This window comes from Diaphorina citri, unplaced genomic scaffold (assembly GCF_000475195.1).
Source record: "Diaphorina citri unplaced genomic scaffold, Diaci psyllid genome assembly version 1.1 scaffold578, whole genome shotgun sequence".
Taxonomy (NCBI): Eukaryota; Metazoa; Arthropoda; class Insecta; order Hemiptera; family Psyllidae; genus Diaphorina; species Diaphorina citri.
Window position 1 is genome coordinate 207,478 of NW_007378012.1, and position 22,296 is coordinate 229,773.

Sequence of the window (22,296 nt, forward strand, 5' to 3'; positions counted from 1 at the left end):
ACAGCAAAATGTTCAAACTTTCAAATTTCAAAAAGTTAATTTTTTTTTTAAGAGGTTTGACAGAGGGAACTGTAACTGCTATGGTCTTATTGTCCCGAAATCGAAGAGAGAAGGAAGACAGGATAGGAAAAAGCCAGCCGTTCCGAGAACGAATATTATCCCATTAGGATAAAATCCGCTCCGGGCGGGAATCGAACCCGCGGCCTAGCGCTTACAAGGCAGACGCACTACCAACTAAGCTAACTAGACTGGCTCAAAAAGGTCAAATTTTTAATTGAATTTCTTTCATTTCAAAAATGTTGCGCCACAAAATCCACAAATAATGTTAATGGCATGAGAAAAAGAAAAACACGAGAGGGCGTGTGTGTTGATTTTTTTTTCAGTATCGGAGCGCCACCAAAAACAAAAAAAAATGTGTAAAATTTAAATTTGCACGGAATTGTCATTGAAGTTGAGAAACGTCCAGCGTGGATAAAACTGGGACGGGTGACCGATATATCGCCGGATAATTGTCGATATATCGACGATATATCGCCAAAAAAATATATCGATATATATCGATATATCGACGAAAAATATATCGATATATATCGGTTTTCGATATATCGCAACATCCCTACCTCAAGAAACAAGATGTCGTAGTGGTAAGCATTTGATTTCACTTTTGAGAGATTGGAAACATTAGGTAGGTAACGGAATTTTAGAATGAACACTCTAGCAAGTACCCAGTTCAGGTCTCAAGAATATGCTACAAATCAAGTTCAGATATTATGACTCACCTTTAGGAAAAATACAACAGGTCTGCAGGAGACTTGGGCAGCGCCCATTCGCCCATTGCATTTTGCCAGGATGCCAAGAATAAAATTCTCAATCCCAATCGAGTCGTGATAATAAGACTTGGACACTAAATCGAGTCGTGATAATAAGACTTGGAAGTATCCATTGTTAAACATAACATAAGTACATAGTATTTACAAAGGATATCTTAAACGAAATAAATTCACTGATTGTGTGTTATTCTGTTGTAGGCAATGGTGGCATGTTACCCAGGGCACGGATCTCACTATGTCAAGCATGTGGATAACCCTAACCGGGATGGTCGATGTATTACCGCTATCTACTATTTGAATCGCGACTGGGATATTAAGGTAAGCAACATAAATTGTTTTGTTTAATGTTTTATTTTCTTGGATGGTCGATGTATTACCGCTATCTACTATTTGAATCGCGACTGGGATATTAAGGTAAGCAACATAAATTGTTTCACTACCTAAAATGAAAATAATAACTGATACACTTCCCTTTGAATAAGGAGGGTTGGTTTTATTGAGCAACAAGAGAGCTATTATTTTCATTTTCTTTCATGAAACTTCACAAAGTTACTGAGTCCTCTATAAAGAACACGAGCTGTGTTGAGATCTTTTTCCTACTCGTTCATGGTGTTGATATTTGAGTTTTACGTACGTGCGCGAGAGTTTTTCCTTCCAAATTTCAAGATTTCTCGTTCATCCCTCAAGAAAAACAGGCTAAATTCACCATCCAGACTGGAAAAGGATCTTGATGATCACAAAAGGATAAAGGACGAGCGAGGGTTTATAAATTTTCCGGGCAGTTTTTGGTTCTACAGGTAGGTAACAGCACACGATCTAAACACCTCATTTATCGTGTGAACGGTTCTTCCCTTCCCCGCCCCCCTTGACCCTGTCCCCCCTTCTCCTCCCCTGCGTTTTTTTGCTCTTGTGTTTCTGTTTTCTGTTTTGTGTTGTGAGTTTTGCTGTTGGTGGTTTCGGTACTTTTGGGTCTTTTGGTATGGTTTTGTACCTACCTATACCTACCTGGATAATCATAAATTATAATCAAATACCTTCATAATTATTATACCTACCTACCTACGTAACTTACCTACCATTTGGCATTGCTTGAAGTACTGAAACAAGAATCATGTTTGCAAAGTCTTGTTCAATTTTGTGTAATCATGACATTTGGTGTTGATAAAAATTTGTGATAGGCTGCTCCATTATCAAAAACAACAGTCTCTCAAGTGTTTTAATTTAATAAAGTGATAAAAGTCAAACCTCAACTTAAAGACAGTGAGTCTTGTTCAATTTTGTGTAATCATGACATTTGGTGTTGATAAAAATTTGTGATAGGCTGCTCCATTATCAAAAACAACAGTCTCTCGAGTGTTTAATTTAATAAAGTGATAAAAGTCAAACCTCAAACTTAAAGACAGTTTCACTTTTACACACTTTTCCTTATCTCCCACCTATGTTAAAATATGAACACTTGTCAACTATGTGGAGTCAAAGAAAACCTCTTGAGATGTTCAAAGTGCAAAGTTACGTTCTACTGTAGTAAGCAACATCAGACATTGGATTGGAAAGCCCACAAGATCAACTGCAACATATTGAGTAATCAGAGTGCTACGAACAACACCAGCTTAGCTAATAATACTCCGCAAGTGGCCCAAATTCAGAATCAATTTCCTCTCTCTAACCAATATTTCCATGAAGGTAAGATTTTAGATAGAAGCTACAGTAAAAAGGTTTTGAGTAAACAGTACTTAGATCATAGAACAAGGACTTCTTATTACCGCTATCTACTATTTGAATCGCGACTGGGATATTAAGGTAAGCAACATAAATTGTTTCACTACCTAAAATGAAAATAATAACCGATACACTTCCCTTTGAATAAGGAGGGTTGGTTTTATTGAGCAACAAGAGAGCTATTATTTTCATTTTCTTTCATGAAACTTCACAAAGTTACTGAGTCCTCTATAAAGAACACGAGCTGTGTTGAGATCTTTTTCCTACTCTCACAGCTGGAACTTTGAGGAGTAGATACACTAAACATGAACCTGTAGAGCTGTATTTTCCTTTCCCGATAGGGTTGATATTGAACCAGTTTCGTTTTATTGTCAATTATATTCATACTAGACATCCAAATATAAAATAAGGTACTTAATTACATTTCCTACTCTCACAGCTGGAACTTTGAGGAGTAGATACACTAAACATGAACCTGTAGAGCTGTATTTTCCTTTCCCGATAGGGTTGAAATTGAACCAGTTTCGTTTTATTGTCAATTATATTCATACTAGACATCCAAATATAAAATAACGTACTTAATTAGGTACCGTATTTTCCTTTCCCGATAGGGTTGAAATTGAACCAGTTTCGTTTTATTGTCAATTATATTCATACTAGACATCCAAATATAAAATAAGGTACTTAATTACCTTTTCTTTTTACTTTCCTTATCCTATAGGAAGGAGTCGAATTTCCGGACTCGGTGAGCCACGCGCCGCCGCGCCACGCGCCGTGGGAACAAGGCTTGAGCTCCATAAAATTTGGCGACGAGTGAAAAATTTTCAGAAAATAATCAAAATGGTGGATGGCGAAAAATGTGGCTTCAATTTTTGAGTACTCATCCAGTCTTGATTTATCTCCTTGGTTGTTATCACCTCAAAACAGCTGATTCCCAGATGATCAAAAATCAACAAAACCGTGGAAAGCTGCTAAACGACAGAAAGCTCGGAAAATCGGAAACCTGTGAAAATTTCTAAAAATATTTTCGGAATTCGAAAGATTTTAAAAATAGTTACGGGATTTAAATCTTAGGGAAAAGTTTTGTGCTATTTTTTAAGAACTCCGAAAGTATTCAAATATTTTAACCAACGTACGATTATCTGAAAAATTCCGGCGTCTTACCAAAGTGATTTCGAGAGCTCCTCCAATACGCACTTATTTTATCAAGAAAAGTCCGTTCTTTGTATGAGAGGTTCACTCACATGTGATTTTGTATCGTAGAACTTCTCACTCTTTTGAACATTCAATGTGAGGCTTGGTCCCACTTGTGATTCCTTTAAAGTCAACTCTGGCTTCCCTTCAGAACGAATAAATCTTTCGCCTTTTACTAAAGATTTCCGTGGAGGGGAGCAATTGATGAGTCTAACTTAGGGATGTAAATGAGTTGCAAATATATCGATAAATCGATATATGGGAAATATGAAAAATTGAATAGGCCATAACTCCGGCCCTGGTTGACGGATCGAGCTCAATCTTATACCAAAGTACTACGTTCTTTAAGGCCTTTGATATGATGTATCACAAGTAGGGAGTTCTCATTTAAGATTTTAAAGTTGGCCACCCTGGAGCCGCCACTGGCAGAGACAGAATTTTGAGAACCACTGCAAAAAATGGTTTTTTATAAGAAATAACTATATGCCAAATTTCAGGTTCCCATCTTTAGCCACTCAAAAAATATTCAAGGGTCCCCGGACTTTTGAAACACTCTGTATAAACGAGATAATCGCAAGACTCCATAACTATCGGAAAACAAGAAGGCGGATGAGAATTGTTTTTTGCACGTTTTTTGGTTTTATTTTATTTACAAAAATATATCAAAAACAAGGAAAAATCATTGAAAAAGAGTCAAGGATAAAGTTAGGGAATGAGGAGAAAGGAGGAAACAAAGGGAGAGAGATCAATAATAAGGAAGTTCATGAATGTTTCTGCCTTGAAACTAGAATTATTCACATTCATAATGACAGATTCAACAATCAATTTTGAAAGAGACAAGATTTTCACAAGAAAGTAGATTGATTGACGCCAAAGATTGACTCAGTACTTTGTGAGCAGTGATAATATGGCACTCACTTGTCTAATGAGACCAATAGTCTAAATATAATGGAAAACCATGGAGGCCTTCTTTCACCAAACCTGGGACTATTTCTGCATACATTCTGCACTCTCTAGGTCTAAAATTCAATGTTCCTGCATTCAAGACAGAGGCATAGTTAAAATTGACAGTACTTTTGGAAAGTACCGATTTAAGAGTTACAGAGTTTATGGACAAATATCTCCAAGTCCTTCTGAATAGATGAAATGACTAGGAAGAAGGTATGAAGGTTGAAGTGGCTTAGTGGTGGTAGTTATAGCTGTAGCTACCTCCAAGGTGTTCACTGCCACCGTAGGAAGAGTATCCTCCAGAGTATTCACCTCCGTAACCATGACCATAGCTAGAACCATAACCAGAGCCATAGCCAGAGTAACCTCCATAACCTCCCTCGTAACCTCCATAAGTGTTCTTCTATTGTAAATTTTACAATGTATCTAACCGTTTAGTCAGTATAGCTGAAAACCGCCAAAAAGTGGTCGAAAACCGCCAAATAGCGGCCGAAATGCCGCCATCTGCAGCACCTATCCTAACCAAAGTTTCGTGTCGTATCCTTGTCTCATTTGACAGCTGCATGCCAAATTTCAAGTCTCTAGCTCTTACCGTTCTCGAGATATTTTGTTTACACACAGAAGGACAGACACACACACACGGACCAATGGCTGAAAATTTGCATTTAGGCTTGAGCACAACATCAGAGTTGTCTATGCTATGCAGGTAAGAATATAAGGGACATTTGTATAAGCTCAACCCATCCTTTAGGGCTGTTTGCTCCTACACCTAAGCATCAAAATTGGCTTATTTAAGGGACTTGGTCCCATAGTAATGCACTTGCTTGTTATGCAGAAGGTCCCAGCTTTGATGGCTGGCATTGACACACAATCTACATTTGCATCTCAATTGCAAATATTCAAAGTATAAACAGATTACTTTTTGGTGTTCTTGTGTTGACCTAAAACCTAATGGAGAACTACTTACTGTATCTCTTCTCACCCACCATCGAAAATTTGACCCGATTACATTACTTTCCTTCCTATAGGATAAGGAAAGTAAAAAGTTGTGAAGAATCGTAGAGGAAAAAGAAAAATTCTCTAGGTCCTGTTCGAGCCGTGGAAGTCGCCTCTCAAAGCTTCAATTTTCCAGACCGTATGAGTGCGGCGGCGGTATCCATGGAAACGAGAAAAACTTTTTTTTTTTTAAGAGATTTGACAGAGGGAACTGTAACTGCTATGGTCTTATCGTCCCGAAATCGAAGATTTTTGTCCAAATTCAAAATTCTGCTTTTCCATTGGCTATTACACTTGTAAGATACTTTTCCATACTTTGGTGATTTAGGGCACTGATGAAGGACTTTCTATGTATAGTATATGGGTATCCTATGACACAGACCATGTGAGTCTAATATAGCAGTTGTTCCATAGCTATATATTTGATTAAAACTGTACCAACTTAATTAAAGATTGTTTTTCCAACATGTTTCCCTTACATCTTACTCATAAGTACATCCTCTTTTTGTTTCAGACACTGTGTGCTCTCATGAGCAGTGTACTGAGAAAACAGAGGGAGCATGGAGTAGATATTATCACTGTGCTTATTGGACTGGATGGCGTGGAGAAGCAAATGAAACATGTCATCAGACACTGTAATAATTTCCTAGCAGGTGAGGAACTTTTTACGACTTGACTAGAGAACTGGCAACATCTCGGCCTACTTGATGTCATTCCTAACTCGACTGACATAATGGACGACAGGACATCTTGAATGTTGCAATGAAACGGACGGTACAATCATTGGTACGGACGGACTACGGAGGACGAGGAACTAATAAGCCGTGTGAGATACGTGTTGAACCAGACATATCGGATCGGATTTTGACACGGACGGAGTTGTAATGGGTCTTTTTAGTCCTAGCTGACAATATCGGAATCGTCGGAAATCCGACTCGCAATGGACAGCTTAGATAGGGAAAATTCGGTTGTGATGTGAGAACCCATTGGTTTGATAGGAAAGAAGCTTATGAACTTGGTTCAAAATGACTTAAAAATGTAAATGCAGTTTCTTTGTGTTATTATATCACAACTTTGGTACTCACTGCAGCATTGTAGGATTTTTCGCAATATCTCAATAATCTTAACATCCAATGTTTACCTACCATACTGTCGCTATGCGCATTTACATGTCACAGCTACTCATTTTCCTCACGAGGCTGAGTGAGCCCCGCAACATCCAGTCACGGAGTCAATCATTTGCATGTTACAAATTTCTTGACCCCGCCGGGAATCGAACCCGGGTCTCCCGCGTGCAAGGCTACGCCATGGGAGCTGATAAAAGGCTACGCATGCAAGGCTACGCCATGGGAGCTGACTACGCCATGGGAGCTGATAAAATGACTTAAAAAAAGAAAGCTTGACTTGATTTTTTTTTCTTTTTTCCCCCCCGCGAGGTTTGATAAAGGGAACTGTAAGAACTGAGTTTTTATAATAATCCCAAAATCGAAAAGAGGAAGGACAGGATAGGAGAAAGCCTGAGAACAAACCTTATCTGTTCAGGATAAAGTTTGCAGATCAAAGTCTTCAAATTAAAAAACAGCAAAACGCTTTCTTTCAGAAAATAGAAAAAGAAACTATTAAAAAAAAAGCAATAAGCAAAGCACTTTCTTTAAGAAAATAGAAAATCTGGAAATTCTGAAAAACTGAAAAAAAAAAAAACTCATTAACCGCGGAGTTTGCAAAAAGTGCGTTTCTAACAATATAAAATTCCGCAAGCTGAGCGCTAGTGTCGTTGTTTATTTTGAACCACGCGTTTGTTCCTCGGTCAAACCTTTAACATTATGGACTCTTTGCTGGTGACCAAGAACTAAGTATGGCTCATTTCACACTGAGCGGATTTTTACCGCGCGGATTTTTACCGCCTGCAAAATCCGCGATTTCTTTCACACACAGCGGTTTACATTTACGTAGGTAACACTTCAAGAAATTAAAAATTATTATCAATATTCCTTACACCACAACACTTCTAATATGACTACTACTGCAGCGGGAAAAAAACCGTGATCGCGGGTCTAAATTTCTGCGGACGTCCAGCGGATCCGCAGGGAAAACGCGCGGATTTCACTAAAATACCGCTGTGTGTGAAAAGACTCATTAAACACTCATTGACTAGGCGGAAAAAACCACGAGAGCGGAATCCGCGCGGTAAAAATCCGCTCAGTGTGAAATGGCTCTAAGATAACTTTATATTTTGTTGGAAATTTAATTTCTTTCTAGCCAGCCTCACTGAATAATTGTGCAGTTTTCAACCAGCTCTCGACTCAGACAGTCACGTTTCATTCGTGTCTCATAGCAACCCTCTCACAAGAGAGCCTTTTCAGTTTTTTCCAATAAATTCGTGTCAAATTATCAAGCTTTTCAATCCTGAGTGGGGATATTGCTTGTGATTCCTTGTGGGAATATATTCGCGATCCCGTGTGGGGCAATATTCTTGCCTGTAACAAATCAATGCATACCAATTTTCATAATTATTGATCTGTGTCAATACCTCCAAATTCTATGCCCAAATTCGACCTCTCTGTGTACCTACGCCAATCTTCATTCAAGGTGAAGAAGTCAACTCAGATAAGTACAGAGTGGCCCATATGATCATTCTCTCCTTTCCTTTCTTTCATCCATATTTCATCCTTCACGGTCACCCTTCCATCCTCTCCCCACTCTGTACCTGGTGCAGAACCAACCCCTAAAATACAGTCCACTCGTAATTAACTAGGGTAAGTCTCATCATATGCTTTTCCATTCTACCAAAACTCTTTTCTCCTTTTTGTTCTTCTTTCCAACATCTTTGTTTCCGGGCTTTTACCTAAAAAGAGCTTAGGCTTAGGTCTTTCTTATGTAGCAGCTTTCAATTCATGGTTTGATTGATGGTATGTTAGATTGTTATGTATTTTCCTCTTGGAAACTGAACCCTTGATCTTCGATGGTTAGGAATGCGCTATCTTGGATTGCCAATGGTTTAGTACAGGCTCTACCACGCCACCTAGTGGTTGAACTAATTTCTGTATTTTCCTTTTAAAAAAGGGGAAGTTGAGCTTCAGAAGAGGGGAAATCGTCTTAGTTTTGTAAAGGAAAATATAATTATGCACAAAAAACTGACCATCGAAAATTTGACCCGATTACATTACTTTCCTTCCTATAGGATAAGGAAAGTATAGCGCGTAGTCGCCTGAAAAACCAAACTGTTGTGTCTAAATATTCCCAATGTCAGTATAGCCAATGTTGTCCTAATGTTATGATCAAGAAGCCAACTTATATCCAGGATCAGTTGCATTCCTAGTTCAACATTTCCACGGTAGGTAAGCTCCATAAAATTTGGCGACGAGTGAAAAATTTCCAGAAAATAATCAAAATGGTGGATTGCGAAAAATGTGGCTTCAATTTTTGAGCACTCATCCAGTCTTGATTTATCTCCTTGATTGTTATCATCTCAAAACAGCTGATTCCCAGATGATCAAAAATCAACAAAACGTCAAAACCGAAAACCTCGGAAAACCGTGAACCGTGGAAAGCTAAACGGAAAAGCCCGGAAAACCTGTGAAAATTTCTAAAAAGATTTTCGGAACTCGAAAGATTTTAAAAATAGTTACGGGATTTAAATCTTAGGGAAAAGTTTTGTGCTATTTTTTAAGAACTCCGAAAGTATTCAAATATTTTAACCAACGTAACGATTATCTGAAAAATTCCGGGCGTCTTACCAAAGTGATTTCGAGAGCTTCTCAAGAAACAAGATGTCGTAGTGGTAAGCATTTGATTTCACTTTTGAGAGATTGGAAACATTGATCTATGTAACGGAATTTTAGAATGTACACTATACTAGCAAGTACCCAGTTCAGGTCTCAAGAATATGCTACAAATCAAGTTCAGATATTACTCACCTTTAGGAAAAATACAACAGGTCTGCAGGAGACTTGGGCAGCGCCCATTCGCCCATTGCATTTTGCCAGGATGCCAAGAATAAAATTCTCAATCCCATGATTGCATAACTACTTTTTGATGCCCAGTTACTGAAGAGATGTATAGATTACAGAGTTACAAAAGTGAGACAATAAGTAATAGGGATATTGGGAAATCAATGAAATGTCTCACTCAGAAAAAGATTCCCTGTACATTCCTTATTTTTTTTTAATTAAGTTTCAGAATTCCTCAAGTGATTCGAGATTTCTCAATCCCATGATTGCATAACTACTTTTTGATGCCCAGTTACTGAAGAGATGTATAGATTACAGAGTTACAAAAGTGAGACAATAATAGGGATATTGGGAAATCAATGAAATGTCTCACTCAGAAAAAAACTCCCTGTACATTCCTTATTTTTTTTTTTTAAGTTTCAGAATTCCTCAAGTGATTCGAGATAGATATCATGGCTACACGGAAGAGAAGTGACTCAGGATCAAGAAGGCAACTCAAGGAAAAAGTTGTCCAAATTTATTGACCCCGCCGGGAATCGAACCCGGGTCTCCCGCGTGCAAGGCGAGTGCAGTGACCACTACGCCATGGGAGCTTTTTCTCTCCCGCAGTCTCTGCACTCTGTGTATTTCTTATGGTGATTTTAGCGATCAAAAATTGATCATATCTCAGGATCGGTTTAGATTTTCGCAAAATCCTTTCTTATTGCACACCTAGACCATAAAAGGAATATTCCTACCAAATTTCAGCTTCTAGGTGTTGTGGTTCTCGAGATAGAGCGATCAGTGTGTGAACTATGAAATGTGAATGAGTGAATGGATCTTGTTCTTATAATATAAGATTTATTCTCTCTGATTGGATTTCAGTTGCTAACAGAGCCCAAGTCTCGTTTGGAGCATGGAAGTGACGTCATTCTACTCATCACACTCCTAGTGAACTATAGAAAACACGAAGCGGTGAATCCGTACATTGTAAAGCTAAGCATAGTGGATAATGAGCTGGCGCTGAGTGGATATGCACAGGTTATACGGCGCTGTTTAGATGGGTAAGACCCCATTTTTACTCGTTTCTTGTGTCATGTGTTGCTGGAATTCATTATTGGTTAGTTAGTACATTGTAAAGCTAAGCATAGTGGATAATGAGCTGGCGTTGAGTGGATATGCACAGGTTATACGGCGCTGTTTAGATGGGTAAGACTCCGTTTTTACTCGTTTCTTGTGTCATGTGTTGGTGGAATTCATTATTGGTTAGTTTTACATTAGACTCCTGTGTCTTTACGTATTCGGTATATTCCGGTCTCCGGTCTAAGATTATTCTATGATGTTACCTATATATTTATAAGCTTAAACTGAAGGTATTATTATTATGTGTATAATCTGTTATTGTAAACATGTTTTAAACTGTGAATTTGTTAAAATTGCAAAATAAATAAATTAAAAAAAAAAAAATATGAGAAAGGACAGGATAGGAGAAAGCCAGCCGTTCCGAGAACGAACCTTATCTGTTTAGGATAAAGTCCGCCCTGGGTGGGAATCGATCCCGACACCTAGCGCTTATGTCGCAACTGAGGCATGAATAGTGAGCAGACACTTGTAGCCGTGCTCATTGATCTCATTACAGAGTTCCTCATGAGTCATATGAGCTCGATTGCCCCATGGTAAACAAAAAAAAAAAAAAAAATCTGGTGTGAACATCACACGACTTTCCTTATCCTATTGAAAGATGCTTATTTGGGTGTTCTTCTATTGTAAATTTTACAATGTATCTAACCGTTTAGTCAGTATAGCTGAAAACCGCCAAAAAGTGGTCGAAAACCGCCAAAAAGCGGCCGAAATGCCGCCATCTGCAGCACCTATCTTGGAACAAATAGGAAACAGGGAAATGTTCAACATTTAGGAAATTTTAGGAAACAGGGAAATGGAACAAATAGGAAATAGGGAAATGTTCAACATTTAGGAAATTTTAGGAAACAGGGAAATGGAACAAATAGGAAACAGGGAAATGGAACAAATAGGAAACAGGGAAATGGAACAAATAGGAAACGGGGAAATGGAACAAATAGGAAACAGGGAAATGTTCAACATTTAGGAAATTTTAGGAAACAGGGAAATGGAACAAATAGGAAATAGGGAAATGTTTGAACATTTCCCTATTTTCCACCTTTACCACCTGAAAATTACAAAAGAAAAATGCAAGTTAGGTATGTAACCAATATTTTGTTTGTTAATATTATTTCTCTCATTCCAAACTTCTGGGATGAATTCTTTCTGTTGAAACCAAAGGTAAGAATAAGACAGGAAATATCAAAGGGCATCAACTCATGATCTTTTTGTAGCCAAATCCAAATGTCAGCCCAAAGCAAAGCAATCACCTTAGGCCTGATAGAGAGGCTGGAAGAAAATACCATACATGTCTGAAAACAGGAAAAGGTAAAAAAGAACGGTAGGAAATGGGAAAATGTTCAACATTTAGGAAATTATATGAAACAGAAAAAGTTGTCCAAATTTACGAATCTTTCTTTCAAGTAAGGAAAACATTGACCTTTTAAATTTCCTATACTACAGTGATAAAAAAAACCCTAAGTAGGTACCTACCTATCTAAAAAAATAGAAAGTAAAAATGTTGTAGACATAATACAGGAGTATATAGAAATGGATACTTACGAGTGTATCCATTTCTATATATAACTTAAGTAAAAAGTATTTACAAAGGATGTCAAAATTAAATAAATTAATTAATAATGATAATACAGGAGGTAAAAATGCTTTGAAAAAGTTGTCCAAATTTACGAATCTTTCTTTCAAGTAAGGAAAACATTGACCTTTTAAATTTCCTATACTACAGTGATAAAAAAAAACCCCTAGGTGCCTACCTATCTAAAAAAAATAGAAAGTAAAAATAAAAATGTTGTAGACATAATACAGGAGGTAAAAATGCTTCAAGAGATTAGGCTTGAATAATAGGTTATCTGCTTTTATTTGCTTACTCCTATTGTGACAGTTCACTTCATACAAATTCCAACCATGTGTTAGACAGCTTACAACTTTTGTGTTAGACACCAACTTTCAGCTCTTTGTAAAATATTTTGTTGCAGGGTGAAGACTTATCTATAAACAATCCAAACTTCTGGGATGAATTCTTTCTGTTGAAACCAAAGGTAAGAATAAGACAGGAAATATCAAAGGGCATCAACTCATGATCTTTTCGTAGCCAAATCCAAATGTCAGCCCAAAGCAATCACCTTAGGCCTGATAGAGAGGCTGAGGCTGGAAGAAAATACCATACATGTCTGAAAACAGGAAAAGGTGAAAAAGAACGGTAGGAAATAGGGAAATGTTCAACATTTAGGAAATTTTAGGAAACAGGGAAATGTTCAACATTTCCCTATTTTCCACCTTTACCACCTGAAAATTACTAAAGAAAAATGCAAGTTATGTAACCAATATTTTGTTTGTTAATATTATTTCTTTCAATACAGGTAGTCAATTTCGAGTCAGAAGTTGACCGTTTGTCTCCAGAACAACTTCTCAAATTGAAAGACAACATCAATGTTCTATTTTCCCAGTGTGTATCTATGCTGAGTCATGAGCACAACATCAGAGTTGTCTATGCTATGCAGGTAAGAATTTAAGGGACATTTGTATAAGCTCAACCCATCCTTTAGGGCTGTTTGCCCCTACACCTAAGTATCAAAGTTGGCTTATTTAAGGGACTTGGTCCCATAGTAATGCACTTGCTTGTTATGCAGAGGGTCCCAGCTTTGATGGCTGACATTGACACACAATCTACATTTGTATCTCAATTGCAAATATTCAAAGTATAAACAGATTACTTTCTGGTGTTCTTGTGTTGACCTACTTAAAACCTAATTGAGAACTACTATGTCTCTTCTTACCCATCCGATGAAGGACTTACTATAGTATGGGTATCCTATGACACAGCCCATATGAAGCTTAGAACAAGTTGTTCCATTATACCAACATTTTAATAGAGCACCTCTTTATTGATATAATTTTGTGTATTACAAATTAAGAATAATAAAATAATATACCTACCTAAAAATATAACAAGAAAAATATTAAAGAAAAAAAAAATAAAGTTAATAAAAGAGGATATATTGGAGTTCCTATTTTTTATCCCCGGACTTGAACTGCCAGAATGGTTATAAAGGATCTTACAGAGGAAAGAAGCTGTTGTTGTTGTTGTTGTTGTTGTTGTTGTTGTTGTTGTTGTTGTGTTAGCATCGTTCATCGACCTCCTCTGCCGTCCTCAGATCAAGGAAGCGTGCCGCCTCCGTTGGGTCCGTCCAAAGTGTGGTGACGTCCAGGTTTGTTGGTGCTGCTGGACACTGGAATAGATGTTTCACGTCGTGGGGCCCGGTGTTACACTTCGGGCATGAGTTTGACGTTACTCCATCTATCCTGGACATGTAGCTGTTGAGTAGGCGGCACCACCCTGATCGAAGTTGGGCAAGGGTGCAACGCGTGCTACGTGGAAGGTCGATCTCTGCACCGTTGATGTCAGGTGGAACATCATCAAGGACTCGATTCACGGTGTACTCGCCTATCGCTCTCTCCACAAAGTCCGTGTGAATCCCCCTGAGTCCGATCTTGTATGTGAGTGCGTCCAGTCCGTCAGGAGGGATGTAGTTGGACACATGTTCAAGGAATTTGGTGACGAGGTTTCCTCTGATGTGACGAGGAGGGGTTGGACGGTGGAGAAGGACATTACATGGGTGTGTGGTGGCGTGGCATTGCAACAGGTATTGGGATGCAAGCAGCTCGTTGTGTGGCTTCACAGGTAGGATGGATGTTTCTCTGTGCAAGTGGTCTTGATGGGACATCAGATGGCAGCCAGTTATGGTTCTTAGGGCTGAGTTTTGTGCCACCTGGAGCTTTTGCCAGTTTGTGTTGCTGATTTGGGGTGTCCAAATAGGAGCTGCATAGTTGAGGAGGGATCTTCCAATGGCCTTGTACGTTACGGTAAGTGTCTCTTTGTCTTTTCCCCAGCTCGTTCCGGCTAGACACTTCAGGATGTTATTGCGTTGACGCACTCTTTGGGACATGAGTTTGGCATGTTCTGCAAATGTCAGAAGGCTGTCAAAGATTACACCCAGAAGTATGAGTCTAATATAGCAGTTGTTCCATAGCTATATATTAGGTTAAAACTGTACCGACTTAATTAAAGATTGTTTTTCCAACATGTTTCCCTTACATCTGACTCATAAGTACATCCTCTTTTCGTTTCAGACACTGTGTGCTCTCATGAGCAGTGTACTGAGAAAACAGAGGGAGCATGGAGTTGACATTATCACTGTGCTTATTGGACTGGATGGCGTGGAGAAGCAAATGAAACATGTCATCAGACACTGTAATAATTTCCTAGCAGGTGAGGAACTTTTGACATGAATTTGAACCACCAACCTCCAGATACTGAATCCACCACACATCACTGAGGTTGATAGGAAAGAAGCTTATGAACTTGGTTCAAAATGACTTAAGAAAATGTAAATGCAGTTTCTTTGTGTTATTATGTCACAACTTTGGTGCTCTCTGCAGCATTGTAGGATTTTTCCCAATATCTCAATAATCCTAACATCCAATGTTTACCTACCATGCTGGCACCAGTCGCTATGTGCATTTACATGTCATAGCTACTCATTTTCCTCACGAGGCTGAGTGAGCCCTGCAACATCCAGTCACGGAGTTAATAATTTGCATGTTCTTGACCCTGCCGGGAATCGAACCCGGGTCTCCCGCGTGCAAGGCGAGCGCAGTGACCACTACGCCATGGGAGCTGATAAAATGACTTAAAAAAACAAAGAGTGACTTGATTTTTTTTTTTTCCGCGAGGTTTGATAAAGGGAACTGTAAGTAAAAACTGAGTTTTTATAATAATCCCAAAATCAAAAAGAAGAAGGACAGAATAGGAGAAAGCCTGAGAACAAACCTTATCTGTTCAGGATAAAGTTTGCCCTGAGTGGAAATCGAACCTGTGACCTCGCACATACAAGACTACCTTGAAAAGGAAAAAAAACTGATAAAAAGCTTTTTATACCTAAGTACTTGATTGAAAACTTTTTCACACTCATTTTTTCAGGTGAGCAACCAGCTAGTCTAAAGTCTCTGTGTTTGAAGCTTGTACTCATCATTGTCACAGGGCTGGATAATATCAACCAGAATAATATTCTAGAGTACATGATGCTCAATAACATGTTTGAAACTCTGATCAAGGTAAGAGCCATTTCACACTGAGCGGATTTTTACCGCCTGCAAAATCCGCGATTTCTTTCACACAGCGGTATAAAAACAGTTTACATTTACGTAGGTAACACTTCAAGAAATTAAAAATTATTATCAATATTCCTTACATCACAACACTTCTAATATGACTACTACTGCAGCGGGAAAAAAACCGCGATCGCGGGTCTAAATTTCTGCGGACGTCCAGCGGATCCGCAGGGAAAACGCGCGGATTTCACTAGAATAGCGCTGTGTGTGAAAGGACTCATTAAACACTCATTGACTAGGCGGAAAAAAACCACGAGAGCGGAATCCGCGCGGTAAAAATCCGCTCAGTGTGAAATGGCTCTAAGATAACTTTATATTTTGTTGGAAATTTAATCTCTTTCTAGCCAGCCTCACTAAATAATTGTGCAGTCTTCAACCAGCTGCCGACTCAGACAGTCACGTTTCATTCGTGTCTCATAGCAACCCTCTCACAAGAGAGCCTTTTCAGTTTTTTTCCAATAAATTCGTGTCAAATTATCAAGCTTTTCAATCCTGAGTGGGGATATTGTTTGTGATTCCTTGTGGGAATATATTCGCGATTCCGTGTGGGGCAATATTCTTGCGTGTAACAAATCAATGCATACCAATTTTCATTATTATTGATCTGTGTCAATACCTCCAAATTCTATGCCCAAATTCGACCTCTCTGTGTACCTACGCCAATCTCCATTCAAGGTGAAAAAGTCAACTCATAAGTACAGAGTGGCCCATATGATCATTCTCTCGTTTCTTTTTTCTTTTTTTTTTTATCCATATTTCATCCTACATTATCACCCTTCCATCCTCTCCCACTCTGTACCTGGTGCAGAACCAACCCCTAAAATACAGTCCACTCGTAATTAGCTAGGGTAAGTCTCATCATATGCTTTTCCATTCTACCAAAACTCTTTTCTCCTTTTTGTCCTCCTTTCCAACATCTTTGTTTCCAGGCTTTTACCTAAAAAGAAAAGTCGTTTTACTTCAAAAGGGTTTAGGCTTAGGTCTTTCTTATGTAATAGCTTCACAGGCGCTACCACGCCACGTTGTGGTTGAACTAATTCCCGTATTTTCCTTTTAAAAAAGGGGAATTTAGCTTCAGAAGAGGGGAAATCGTCTTAGTTTTGTACAGGAAAATACAATAATTATATTTATTCTCTCTGATTGGATTTCAGTTGCTAACAGAGCCCAAGTCTCGTTTGGAGCATGGAAGTGACGTCATTCTACTCATCACACTCCTAGTGAACTATAGAAAACACGAAGCGGTGAATCCGTACATTGTAAAGCTAAGCATAGTGGATAATGAGCTGGCGCTGAGTGGATATGCACAGGTTATACGGCGCTGTTTAGATGGGTAAGACCCCATTTTTACTCGTTTCTTGTGTCATGTGTTGCTGGAATTCATTATTGGTTAGTTATGTCAGCTCCCATGGCGTAGTGGTCACTGCGCTCGCCTTGCACGCGGGAGACCCGGGTTCGATTCCCGGTGGGGTCAAGAAATTTGTATCATCCAAATGATTGATTCCGTGACTGGCTGTTGCGGGGCCCACTCAGCCTCGTGAGGAAAATGAGTAGCTATGACATATAAATGCGCATGGCGACCGGTGCCAGCATGGTAGGTAAACATTGGATTTTAGGATTTTTGAGATATTGGGAAAATCCTACAATGCTGCAGTGAGCACCAAAGTTGTGACATAATAACACAAGGAAACTGCATTTACATTTACATTATTGGTTAGTTATACATTAGACACCTGTGTCTTTACGTATTCGGTATATGAGAAAGGACAGGATAGGAGAAAGCCAGCCGTTCCGAGAACGAATCTGATCTGTTTAGGATAAAGTCCGCCCCGGGTGGGAATCGATCCCGAAACCTAGCGCTCATGTCGCAACTGAGGCATGAATAGTGAGACTAATAGAACTGTTGCGTTTGGGTAATCATTACAGAGTTCCTCATGAGTCATATGAGCAAGGTAAGTGTATCATTACAGAGTTCCTCATGAGTCATATGAGCAAGGTAAGTGTAGTCATATGAGCAAGGTAATTGTATCATTACAGAGTTCCTCATGAGTCATATGAGCAAGGTAAGTGTAAGGTAAGTTTATAAAAATGCATAGAAATTGACACTAGCACGTCTCCTTCAGGGTGAGGCGGTTTTGTATCTTCAATCTATATTTTATATACAGAGGCGGAAAAGATAGCTGGGTATGTATATATACACTTACCTTGCTCATATGACTCATGAGGAACTCTGTACCTATCATTACAGAGTTCCTCATGAGTCATATGAGCAAGGTACGTGTATCATTACAGAGTTCCTCATGAGTCATACGAGTAAGGTAAGTGTATCATTACAGAGTTCCTCATGAGTCATACGAGTAAGGTAAGTGTATCATTACAGAGTTCCTCATGAGTCATACGAGTAAGGTAAGTGTATCATTACAGAGTTCCTCATGAGTCATACGAGTAAGGTAAGTGTATCATTACAGAGTTCCTCATGAGTCATACGAGTAAGGTAAGTGTATCATTACAGAGTTCCTCATGAGTCATACGAGTAAGGTAAGTGTATCATTACAGAGTTCCTCATGAGTCATACGAGTAAGGTAAGTGTATCATTACAGAGTTCCTCATGAGTCATACGAGTAAGGTAAGTGTATCATTACAGAGTTCCTCATGAGTCATATGAGCAAGGTAAGTGTATCATTACAGAGTTCCAATGAGACATAGGAAGCTACCTCTGGATGTATGCCCTCAGCAGACACTTGTAGCCGTCCTCATTGATCTCATTACAGAGTTCCTCATGAGTCATACGAGCAAGGTAAGTGTATCATTACAGAGTTCCTCATGAGTCATACGAGCAAGGTAAGTGTATCATTACAGAGTTCCTCATGAGTCATACGAGCAAGGTAAGTGTATCATTACAGAGTTCCTCATGAGTCATACGAGCAAGGTAAGTGTATCATTACAGAGTTCCTCATGAGTCATACGAGCAAGGTAAGTGTATCATTACAGAGTTCCTCATGAGTCATACGAGCAAGGTAAGTGTATCATTACAGAGTTCCTCATGAGTCATATGAGCAAGGTAAGTGTATCATTACAGAGTTCCAATGAGACATAGGAAGCTACCTCTGGACGTATGCCCCCAGCAAACACTTGTAGCCGTCCTCATTGATCTCATTACAGAGTTCCTCATGAGTCATATGAGCAAGGCAAGTGTATCATTACAGAGTTCCAATGAGACATAGGAAGCTACCTCTGGACGTATGCCCCCAGCAAACACTTGTAGCCGTCCTCATTGATCTCATTACAGAGTTCCTCATGAGTCATATGAGCAAGGCAAGTGTATCATTACAGAGTTCCAATGAGACATAGGAAGCTACCTCTGGACGTATGCCCCCAGCAAACACTTGTAGCCGTCCTCATTGATCTCATTACAGAGTTCCTCATGAGTCATATGAGCAAGGTAAGTGTATCATTACAGAGTTCCTCATGAGTCATACGAGCAAGGTAAGTGTATCATTACAGAGTTCCTCATGAGTCATACGAGCAAGGTAAGTGTATCATTACAGAGTTCCTCATGAGTCATACGAGCAAGGTAAGTGTATCATTACAGAGTTCCTCATGAGTCATACGAGCAAGGTAAGTGTATCATTACAGAGTTCCTCATGAGTCATACGAGCAAGGTAAGTGTATCATTACAGAGTTCCTCATGAGTCATACGAGCAAGGTAAGTGTATCATTACAGAGTTCCAATGAGACATAGGAAGCTACCTCTGGACGTATGCCCCCAGCAAACACTTGTAGCCGTCCTCATTGATCTCATTACAGAGTTCCTCATGAGTCATATGAGCAAGGTTAGGGGGCACGGTTGGTCCAGTGGTAGCGCGCTTGCTTGCCATGCAGAAGGTCCCGGGTTCGAATCCCACCATCGACAAAAGTTTGTACTCGTTTTTCGATTGCAAATATTTCAACGGGTTACTTTCTGGTGTTCTCGTGTTGAGCCAGCACCTAAATGGGAAGTATTGTGTCTCTTCTCGCCCATCTGATGAGAGGCATACTACGGGATGGGCATGCTACGACACAGGCCACATGCGCCTAATGTAGCAGTTGTTTCATTGCTACGAAATAAAAACGGCGGTGGAACACTCAAAAAAAAAGCTAACACCCTAGCTAGGGCTGATTGACAGGCTGTAACTGCTAGGGTCTTATCATCCCTTAATTGAAGAGAGAAGAAAGGATAGGAATAGCCAGTCTTTCCGAGAACGTACGTACCATATCTCTTCTCAAATGTTAGAACAAGCAAAATTTCTTCTGTCGGCCACCTCCCTGGTCGAATGGGTAGCACGATAGGCTTGCACATCGGTAGTCCCGGGCTCGATTTCTGGCGAAGTCCATTTTTTTTACTATGAAATCCGGCTACTTTAACGCCTTATGAGATACTTATACCTATGAGGAACCTCTTGATGTGAATAAGTTTTTTAAGCTTATGTGAATAAGTTTTTAAAGCTTATAAATACCGCCAACCGTAGCACCTATCTCAACCAACTCTTTTGTGTTGCATCCTTGTCACATTTGTGAACTTGTTCGAGATATTGTAAAAGTTAGGGTAAAAGAACACTCAAATAAGCATTATTCAATAGGATAAGGAAAGTCGTGTGATGTTCACACCATATTTTTTTGTAGTACCTATAGGCTTGTAACATATTAACCTCACCCAGCCCGAGTGGGGCAGGGAAAAGCCTGAATCACGGCATTGCCCAGATAGTCATCCATCCGGATACCCACCACGGGGAACGTTACTATACTTCAATGATCCATTGGAAACTGTACATTCAACGTGTAACTGCCGCTGGCATAACCATTTCGGTCGACCTTTTGTTTATTTTTGCAAGTTACTGGGTGGATTCGTATAAGCTTTCGTCTTTTAGGGCCGTTTGCCCCACACCTAAACCTCGGATTGGGCTTTTTGTTTGCCGAGAAGTTACTGGGTAGCTCTAGTGCCGCTATCAAAAACTAATATCATCTCGTTCATTCAACACAGGTCATCAACATCTTCAATCTGTTCATCACATACGGGGACACGTTCCTTCCGTTCCCGAGATATTGTTAAATTACACCGAAAACCGCCAAAAAGCGGTAAAATGCCGCCAACCGTTGCACCTGTCTTAACCAAAAGTATCGTGTCACATCCTTGTCACATTTGACAGCTACATACCAAATTTCAAGTCTCTAGTTCTTACCGTTCTCGAGATATTTTGTTTACAGACACACACACGGACCAATGGCTGAAACTTTGGATTTAGGATCCAGGGACCTCGAAACGTGTTTAAAAAAAAAAAAAAAAAAAAAAAAAAAAACGGAAATGTTCAAACTTATGACCGCGACCACAAAGTGAGTTTAAACTCGGTTCAAGTTTACCTCCTGGATTAAGTAATCTGATAAGTTGATTAACAGATTGCTAAATCCAAGAGTTAAACTAAAACCGATTTCAAATTCACTTTGTGGCCCCCGGCCATCACTCGATTCAAGCCAGAATGATGGAATATACCTTGTTTATCCCGCTCGAATGAGACTAAAAAGTCCCTTTACCCCAGCAGTCTAAACAAGGTCTCGTGTATTTTATGAGTTGAACATTGTACAATGCTTAATTATTACCTACAATAGACCTTGCTTAATTAAAAAATAATAATAATAATGAAAAAGGAAATTAGGAAAAAGAAACACCTATGTGTGAACCTCATTCTGATTCCCCAGTTCTATCGTGATGCAAGACACACGCACCGAGACCAGTGTCCACACCGCCAAACTGTGTCTTCTCATTCTGTCCTGCATTGCCGAGGATCCGACTGCTTCCTCCCTCATGCACGACCCTAGTCTGAGATATCGAGTACCCCTGGCCAGAGTTCCAATGAGACATAGGAAGCTACCTCTGGACGTATGCCCTCAATGTCCACACCGCCAAACTGTGTCTTCTCATTCTGTCCTGCATTGCCGAGGATCCGACTGCTTCCTCCCTCATGCACGACCCTAGTCTGCGATATCGAGTACCCCTGGCCAGAGTTCCAATGAGACATAGGAAGCTACCTCTGGACGTATGCCCCCAGCAAACACTTGTAGCCGTCCTCATTGATCTCATTACAGAGTTCCTCATGAGTCATATGAGCAAGGTAAGTGTATCATTACAGAGTTCCAATGAGACATAGGAAGCTACCTCTGGATGTATGCCCTCAGCAGACACTTGTAGCCGTCCTCATTGATCTCATTACAGAGTTCCTCATGAGTCATATGAGCAAGGTAAGTGTATCATTACAGAGTTCCAATGAGACATAGGAAGCTACCTCTGGACGTATGCCCCCAGCAAACACTTGTAGCCGTCCTCATTGATCTCATTACAG

At 39.5% G+C, this 22,296-nt stretch overlaps 1 protein-coding gene and 1 pseudogene across 1 annotated transcript; both read left to right on the forward strand.

The window, feature by feature from the left end:
- Positions 1 to 3,874: 3,874 nt before the first annotated feature.
- Positions 3,875 to 4,002, forward strand: LOC113467891 (annotated as a pseudogene).
- Positions 4,003 to 9,039: 5,037 nt separating this feature from the next.
- LOC103510265 (armadillo-like helical domain-containing protein 3) lies at positions 9,040 to 22,274 on the forward strand. The gene is made up of 19 exons (XM_026824352.1): positions 9,040 to 9,468; positions 10,055 to 10,152; positions 12,139 to 12,159; positions 12,730 to 12,792; positions 13,114 to 13,254; positions 14,885 to 15,023; positions 15,735 to 15,868; positions 17,077 to 17,255; positions 17,849 to 17,918; positions 17,962 to 17,996; positions 18,171 to 18,240; positions 18,657 to 18,719; positions 19,048 to 19,110; positions 19,175 to 19,237; positions 19,302 to 19,364; positions 19,693 to 19,755; positions 20,943 to 20,983; positions 21,656 to 21,774; positions 21,821 to 22,274. The coding sequence occupies exons 2-19, from the start codon at positions 10,090 to 10,092 to the stop codon at positions 22,102 to 22,104; spliced, it is 1,674 nt and encodes a 557-aa protein (XP_026680153.1). The 5' UTR covers positions 9,040 to 9,468; positions 10,055 to 10,089; the 3' UTR covers positions 22,105 to 22,274.
- Positions 22,275 to 22,296: the final 22 nt, after the last annotated feature.